This window comes from Callospermophilus lateralis, chromosome 7 (genome assembly GCF_048772815.1).
Source record: "Callospermophilus lateralis isolate mCalLat2 chromosome 7, mCalLat2.hap1, whole genome shotgun sequence".
Lineage (NCBI taxonomy): Eukaryota > Metazoa > Chordata > Mammalia > Rodentia > Sciuridae > Callospermophilus > Callospermophilus lateralis.
Window position 1 is genome coordinate 27,680,150 of NC_135311.1, and position 8,059 is coordinate 27,688,208.

General features: G+C 50.7%; 1 protein-coding gene across 2 annotated transcripts in view; it reads right to left on the reverse strand.

Annotated features, from left to right (window-relative positions):
• Positions 1-6,582, reverse strand: part of Slc6a17 (solute carrier family 6 member 17) — a 28,999-nt gene extending 22,417 nt beyond the window's left edge. For both annotated transcript variants that reach the window (XM_077110114.1, XM_077110113.1), the window contains exons 1-3: positions 6,297-6,582; positions 2,140-2,297; positions 292-418 (exon numbers count right to left, since the gene is read on the reverse strand). In XM_077110114.1, coding sequence (XP_076966229.1) covers positions 292-418; positions 2,140-2,297; positions 6,297-6,582 — 571 coding nt within the window. The remainder of the gene's footprint in view (positions 1-291; positions 419-2,139; positions 2,298-6,296) is intronic.
• Positions 6,583-8,059: the final 1,477 nt, after the last annotated feature.

The window sequence follows — 8,059 nt, forward strand, 5'->3', positions numbered from 1 at the left end:
TGCAAATCAAGATTATTCACACGCAGCCTGGAGTTAGAATAACACAGAGTAATTCATACTAACCTAACAAAAATAAGAATTATAGTGTTTTAACTACCCTTTTTAATTCGGGAGAAGCCAGAAAGGGATCACTTGCACTGTAGAAATGGAAATGAGGATCAAGGGGGATAAGTGACTTGTCCAAGGTGACACATCAATGAAATTCTCAATCTGTGCAGTAAGTCTATTAGACTCCTGCTAGGGAGAGAGCTGGCTGAGTCCCCAGCTGTGGCACAGGAGTCCCATACTTGCCTGCCATGGTCCCATTCCTGATGACAGGACATTCGCTCCAGGGCAGTGGGTACTGGAAGGACTTGAAGAAGTAGAAGATGCTCCATCCGATGATCACGTTATAATACAGCCCAACAAAGAGGCACACCTGAGGACGGGGACCCAGGGCGTGATCCCAGAGGCTGGGGGTTAATGGCAATGCCATCCCACCCAACACTCCATCCCAGGGCCAGCAGCACAGGCCAACGACATAGGACACAGCAGCACAGCCAGGAAGGAGGACGACCAGGGATGAGACGGGGCAGCAGGAGCAGCAAGGACCTGCTCCCCATCCCCCATTCATCTGGCACTCAGGCAACCACAAAAGAATTCTTTGGATATTAAAGTTGTCTTAAATAGACTCTTAAAATGTTAATCCTTTCCAGTTTTGAAATTCCTCTAAGATACTTGAAGCCCTTCCCCGCCATTTCCTGAGGACTCAGGATTCTGATTAGAGATGTCCTCCAGGACCAGAGAGGCTGCGCAGCTTTTGCCCTTATAGGAAAAGGGCCCCAGGCGGTTGTGTTTTATGAGATTTTATGGATTGCTGGTTTCCTATGTCTTCCCTTCTCTCAGGATATTACTCTCTCTTTGGTTCTGTTACCAGCCGGCCTCTAGAAAAACACCACTTTTCATTTCTTGGAAACAGCTAAGCTTGGTAGAGTTTTATTTAAAATAAGAGTACATGGAATCTGATGGAGGGTCCAAAGGGTTTCTTTGAAAGTAATGTTTTATGGACAGAGATTTGCAGCATCTGATCTAGATGCTGAGGGGTCCCTTCCAGGGGCCTGGCAGTGGGAAGACTGCTGTTCAGAGTAAGAGCCAAGGGCCCCTTGCTTGGTTTGGTTCACCTGAGTACCTGTGCGCAGAGCAGACGCTTGCCCAGCAGGCGGTGTGGGGATAGAGATGGAGAGAGACGCCTGCTTCCTCTACTTGGGTGCTTTCAGTGCAAGGGGAGACCCGGCACACACTCCTGTGTGTGACTGCGGCCAACCCAGCAGAGTGCACTGTAGCTGGCCAGATCAACCTGTGCAAAAGCAGTACCTTGTGGGCAAGTAGAGGCCAGACAGACCCTCTCCCAGGCTCTCCCTGGAGCAGGTTTGGACTGGCCCTGCCATTCTGCTTGATGGAATCCTTAGTCCCTTCCAGAGCAGATTCCAGTTTCTATTCCGGGTATGAGCATAGGCAACTGTAGGCTTTGCCCTTAAGGGACACTCAGTTCTTCACCTAGAGCTCTACACAGGGCCTCATCTGCCACCTGGTGGCTGAGCTGGAGGCCTCATGGACTTCCCCTCCCAGGATTCTGGGGGTCTCCCTCTCTCCCACTGTTCCAAAGCCTCACCTCTCCTGGGTTGACCATAAGGTTCCTGAGTCCTCCAATGGGGCTCATTTGTGTAGCACCAAGGCAACAGGGCCCTGAGCCTTTTCGGAGTCACTTACATTCCCAGTGGAAACACTGCCTGTCCAGGGAAAGGGGTAGGGCCCTGTTACGGGGAACTGATGGCTGAGAAGCAGAGACAGGTATTTAAAATGGTCTATATGTCCCCCAGAGACCCTGGCTGAGATGTCCCAGGGCCTCCCTTGTGAACATGTCCCAGCATTGCCTCCTTTGCCTCAGTTGCAAATACCACGTTCTGCTTCAGGCAGGGCTGTCGACTTTCAGTGTAGGAAATATGGTAACTGTAGCCCCAGGACACCAGCTGGAAGCAATTCTCCTGTTGGGTGACCCCTTGCTGCCTTTGTCTTGGCCCAGGACGGTGGCCTGTAAACCTCTACCCAAGGGTGGCCCTTCTGTCTCTGGCTTAGTGCCTTCCCCAGCCCTGGACTCACAATGCAGCTGGAAAAGCCAATGCCCCCCAGGCGGGGACACACGTAGTGCCACACACCAATGCTGCCGCGGCGGATCCTTTGGCCCACAGCCAGCTCCAGGAAGAAGAGGGGGATGCCAATAATGATCAGCAGCACCAGGTAGGGCACCAGGTAGGCACCTGTGGAGAGAGAGGAGGGGTGTCAGAGGCTGTCTAGAGTACAAGGTCAGAATGAGAGAAGGTGTGGCAGCAGGGTCCCCCAGTCTTCATCACATCTCAGATCATCCACTCACTGTCCCCAGTCCCAGGGCCCTTTCATGCCTGTGACCTACCCTACACCGGCTCATTCATACCCTGCTTCTCCTTGACTCCCCCCCAGCCTAAAATGCTAAGGGAGGAACATATGTATATCAATAATCCCGTTCGCTAGACTCAGCTTAGAAACAGACAGAGGGAAGGACACCTCACTGCATCTCGGGAACGCATGCGTCAAGTCATATGCAGACACATTCACCTTAGAAGACGCTCTGTGGACGTCTGTTCACACCCCTCCTGCCCATAGGTAAGGAACCCCAGATGGCATGGGCCCTGATCACTTGCCCCCAGTGGCCCTGCCTGCCCATATCTGAGCCAGATGCTGATGCAGCAGACTGGGCAGCTCCAGGGAAGCAGAAATTGGAAGCTCTCCAGGGAGAGGGGGGTCTAACCAGCATCCTCATTAATCCACAGCTAATTGGGAGGAACAGAAGAGAAATTAGCCGTTCAGGAAAGCATAGTCAGAAGGATCATAAAGGATAGAATGAATCTTGCTAAAGATTCCAGATGATAAATGAATCTTGCTGTCCTAAACCTCACTGCAGACACAATCTCAATTCCAAGTGACAGGGCATTTAGCAGGAGAATTAAAGCCACGCCTGGACATGGACGAATGCACGCCACAGAGAGCTGTGCCAACACCACAGTCCTATTAGCAACACTGTCATCCAGGCCCTGCCTGTCTATCAAACAGTTTCAGGCCCACCCTAGTCACCAAGGCCCTGATGGTCACCCAGTGCCTGTGAGCAGTCTCCAGATGTCCCCCAGCCTCACTGCTCTGTCCCCTGTAACATAACATCTCACATTCTCTCCTATATGTGCCCAATCTGCCAAGAAACACTGGGGATTGGGCACCAAACCTGGCACTTGGCAACAGTCAGCTGGGTACTGCGGGTCTACCCTGTGCCAAGCAGGAAAGTAGGGGGATAGTGGAGTAACAGAAGGCACAGACGCCATCCTTGGGGGAGCTCACAATCTGTGAGGGAGGCTGGGCTCTCAGCTGCACACGGGCAATGTCAGCACTGGTCACACGGAGCCAACTGAGCAGTACGTATGTACATAGGAAGGAAGGAGCCGGGTTCTGGGGAGGCAACCCACCGAGTCATATACAATAGCACTGAATTCAACACCAGAGTGCACATAAATTCAACATGTCCAAAGCAGCCCCGTCATGGCGCTCAAGGGAGGAAGGGCCTGAAGGAACACAGGTATAGATAGACCCCTGCGTCTGTCTAACTCAACTTCTTGGCCTCGGGTGGAAGGAAATGGAAGTAGAAAGAAGCAATCTGCTATAGGAAGGCAAAGGAAGATAGCCTTCCTGGTTTTTTATTTATATGCCCCAATATCCTTGAGAGGGACTAGAAGTGCAGGGAGATGGGTTTCAGAGTATTGGCATCTTCTACAGATGTTTCTTTCCTCTCCTCAAAGAACTGGGCAATACCCTCCAGATAGGTCCTGTCCAACAGTGAACCTGGCCTAAACCAGGTACTGGCCTTCTGCTGCTCAGGCCCCATCCACCTCAGTCAGGCAGGGCACAGGGGGCTGACCCAGCTGCAGGGTTCTCGACCAGGCTGAGGCCCTGCTGACCAGAGCGCTCGAGGGGCTGTGTGCAGTCTAGGAGAGCTCAATTTGTAGTGTATCAGCCTTTGTTGAAATCATTGGAGAATACAGTCGCACCCTCTTCCATCTCAGAAAACACAACCTGGGGACACAGCAGGTTTGCTTCCATGTTTCAGCAGCTTTCAGGAGCCTCTAGTCAGGACAGCTGGGAGCATTAGGAAATTGAGCAAAATGTGGACGGACTCCAGGCTCTCTGAGGCTCCCTGGATCACTAGCAATCCACGTCTCAGTCTACACCCAGCTCCTTGGTTCTGGCAAACCCCAGGTTTCTTTGCAGAGCTTAAAAGACTACATTGGCCCTAGCCCATTGAGCTATGGATTAAGCAGGAGCCAAGTTCAGATCCTGGAGGCAGACCTCCCAGGCTTGAATCCTGGCTTTGCCACTTACTAGCTTGTAATTTGGGGCAAATTACTTGATATCTGTGTTGCTAGATTGTCATTCGTGTAAAAAGGAGAAATATTAAGTAGAAACATGAAAAATGGCTGATATTGGACCATTTTTTACTTATAAAAATGCCATTTCATATACTTTGATGCTCTATCTATCACAGGGCTGTATTGTAAAGAGAAAATGAGTTACTTATCCACAATAAGCACTTAATAAACATTTGCCTCTTTCTCATAAAAGTAAACAGAAAAGAGGCAAATTAAGAGGATGCAAAATAAAGAAATTGCCAGCATCTGGTGGAGCTAAACAGAGTCCCAGATTCCATCCAGAATTAAGCAAGGTTTGATTGCATCACCCATGTTTCAAAACCACCGAGTGCCAAGTCCAAGGCCAAACACCTGTCTCCTCCCTAGGACCATGTGCTTCCTGCTCGACATTTAAGGTGACTTGTAAAACCTGTGAGAAGCAGGACAGTTAAAGGTGAGAAGGGATTGCCGGAGCTAGAGAGGAAGGACAAATAAGGGCAGGAACCTAAAACATAGAATGGGAGCTCAGAATCCTAAGAGTTGACCACGCTTTTCTTCTGGGGGTGTTGATTGCTGACGCCGTGAACAGGCGATCTAGGCAAGAACACTGTCCTGAGAGAGTGCACTGTCCTGAGTGTGTGCACGTGCACACATGCAGTAGTAAGGGGGACTCTGGGATTCAGCACCAGGTATCCAGGCAGGGTTGATCATCTAAGCCAGCAAGGACAAGGTTAGAGGTTCTGAGTAAGTCCCCAAATGCCAGCTGTGATCCAAAAATTTTTGGTGCCCCCAGGCTCTTCTCGGAGGAAAAGTATAAGGAAGTCAAACATTTTTGTTTATATCTTGCTTTGAGCTGGTCTTATGTCAACATGGTGACCACATCAAAAGCTCTGATTGGCAGTTACTTATAGAAAAAAAATAAAAAATGTCTTTCAAGCAAGGGAACCATGTGGTGAATATACTCTACAGTGGAAGCCTCTGGCCGGACTCAGTCACATGAGCTCAGATGGGCAGTTTCACCCCCTGTCCTTCAATAGAAACTGGGAAGGAGGAGAAGCCCCCAGGCAGACTTTGCCTTTTGAACCAGGCAGAGAATGTGTCCTCATGTCCTTGTGGAGAGGAGGGGAAGCCGCTGGATGGGGCTGCATTTCAGTGCTGGAGAAGCAATGCCTGGGGGCTTCTGCCCACCCTGGCATCTGGAAGTGGTGATGGTGGTCTGACCCCAGCAAGATCCTCAAGAGAAATTCACACAGGTGTAGCATGAGGTCCCGGATGGGAGTGGGGCAGGTGGCAGCAGGTGCCATATGCAGTACACAGGCTCCTTCCTCACATAAGATTGTTGGTCGAACTTGTGAAAACAGTAATGTGTTTGTTTCAAGATGCTCAAATATCAGCAGTTTCAGGCCTGATAGCCAGTGTTTAGAAAATGCTTAGCACCTAGTAGGCATTTGATAATAGTGGCCAACAGGTGCTCTTTATTATGGGTTGTGTAGTGTATACAGCTCATTTAATCCTTCCAGCTCCCCTGTGAGGCAGGAGCCACTATTCATTATTACCCCCACTTTACAGATGAGGCACAAAGAAGTTAAGCAACTTGCACTAGGTCCCAGACTGGGATCTGAACCCAGGCAGTCTTGCAGTCAGAGTACACATTCTTACCATCATGGCCTACAGCCTCTGGATAGCTATTAGCCACCGTTATGGCTATTCCTGGGAGTCACTCTGGAATCCTGAATTGCCACCTTACTTGAACTGCAGTTCTGCCTCCTTTTCACCCCTCAGCCCAGCCCATTTGCAGGTCACCTTGGTGCAAGCAGGGCAGCCTCTTACCTCCTCCATTTTTCTGGCACAGGTAGGGGAATCTCCAGATGTTGCCGAGGCCCACGGAGAAGCCGATCTGGGCCAGGATGTACTGCAGCTTGCTATTCCAGGCTGGCCGGTCCTCTGCGTCCAGCTCCTCCTCCGCTGCCTTCTGCTTGCCACCTGCCTCACCGGACACATTCAGTACACTCTGCTTATAGTCCACAGGCTCCTCAAGGGCCAGCAGGTCAGCCACTGACTCGGTGACATGTTCATTGCTGTGCTCACGTTGGGTCACCTTGCTGTTCTTCGGCATGGGTGCCACCGGGGCCGTGCAGCCCTGCTCCCCAGAACACAGAGAAGGTGGGACTCAGCTGCTGTCAGCTCTTTCTCATCCAGGGACCTATGAAAACAGGAAAGCAGGAGAGGATTAACTGAGCACGCCGGGGACGTAGGGGGCCCAAAGCAGATACAACCTGATCAACTCCCTGGCACATACTCTGAGGCTGGTCGAGGGCCTCAAAGGTTGAGCTTGCCTCTCCTTCCCATCATGCCCCCATTGCAGAGTTCAAGGTCTGCCTGCTCAGTTTTCCCAGAGATCCCCTCTGAGCATAAGATAAAGGTAAACTTAATCGGGCAAAGTGGGCAAACCCATCCACTGAGCAGGAGTAAAGGGTCACCCATCATGCCACTGCCCTTTACATACTGCAGAGTTGAGAGTGTTCCAGACCCTTGGGAGACCCCCACAGCTTTCCCCCTTCCAGGCTGACCTACCTGTCTGGTATCCTATTGAGCTAAAACCACTTGGTGGGACCCAGGAAAACCAGTGTTTGCCTTTTCTAGGGTCTTTCTATTCAAAATATAGTCCATGGACCAGTAGCATGACCTGGTGCTTGATAGAAATGCAGAATCTCAACCCCACCCCAGACCTACTGAATCACTCTCTGCATTTTTACAGGATTCCCAGGTGATTCAGAGAATCATTAACATTTGCACCCCACCCCCACCAAAAAAAAAAAAAAATGTAGTGCCCTCACAGTGGGTCCCCTGGGTGCTACCAAGGCACCTTCATTTCCTTGGCAGAAACAGCTGACCAGGCTCGGCTAAGGATTCTGGCACCAGAGACCTAGAAGTATTTGCTTGGTGCCAACAAATCCTGGGTCATCGCTCAACGTTGACATTATCTGAGGGCCACTGCAGCCAGGAGCCGGTTCTCCATCCTTCAGAGACAGTTTTACGGCAGATAATGTCTGCACAACACGGGTGGGGAGGCAAAACCCTCCCCTGCTCCAGCAGGTCCTCATTTGTCATTCATGCCTTAAAGAAATAAAGCACCAAGAAAATGAATCCTTGAAGAATTCTAACACCCGCTATATTTCAAGGCACCTCCTCATTAAGGGGAGTTTGGAGGATTTAAAATTAAACACACACACACACACACACACACACACACACCCCAGTCGGTAGTTGCCCTGCATCTTTCTAGGGATGTAAATTATCCAACTCTGTAATTACTTTATTAAGAGAATGAGCTGTCCCTGGAAGCCAGGCTTGCTGCTTATTCTCCTTCTACATCTGTGCCACCTGAATGGCATGGGCAAGGTTGCTGGGCAGCAGAAGGGCACAGAGGTACCCTTCCTGCTGGGCTAGACCCAGAATTCCTGGCTGACTCTAATCAAAACCTGACCTTTGAGGGAATCCAGCCAGCCAGGTCCTGCTACACATGTGGTGAAGCTGTGAGGCCCAGCAGGTGGGGATAATTGTCTATGCTGGTCCTTGGGATGGACTAGCCC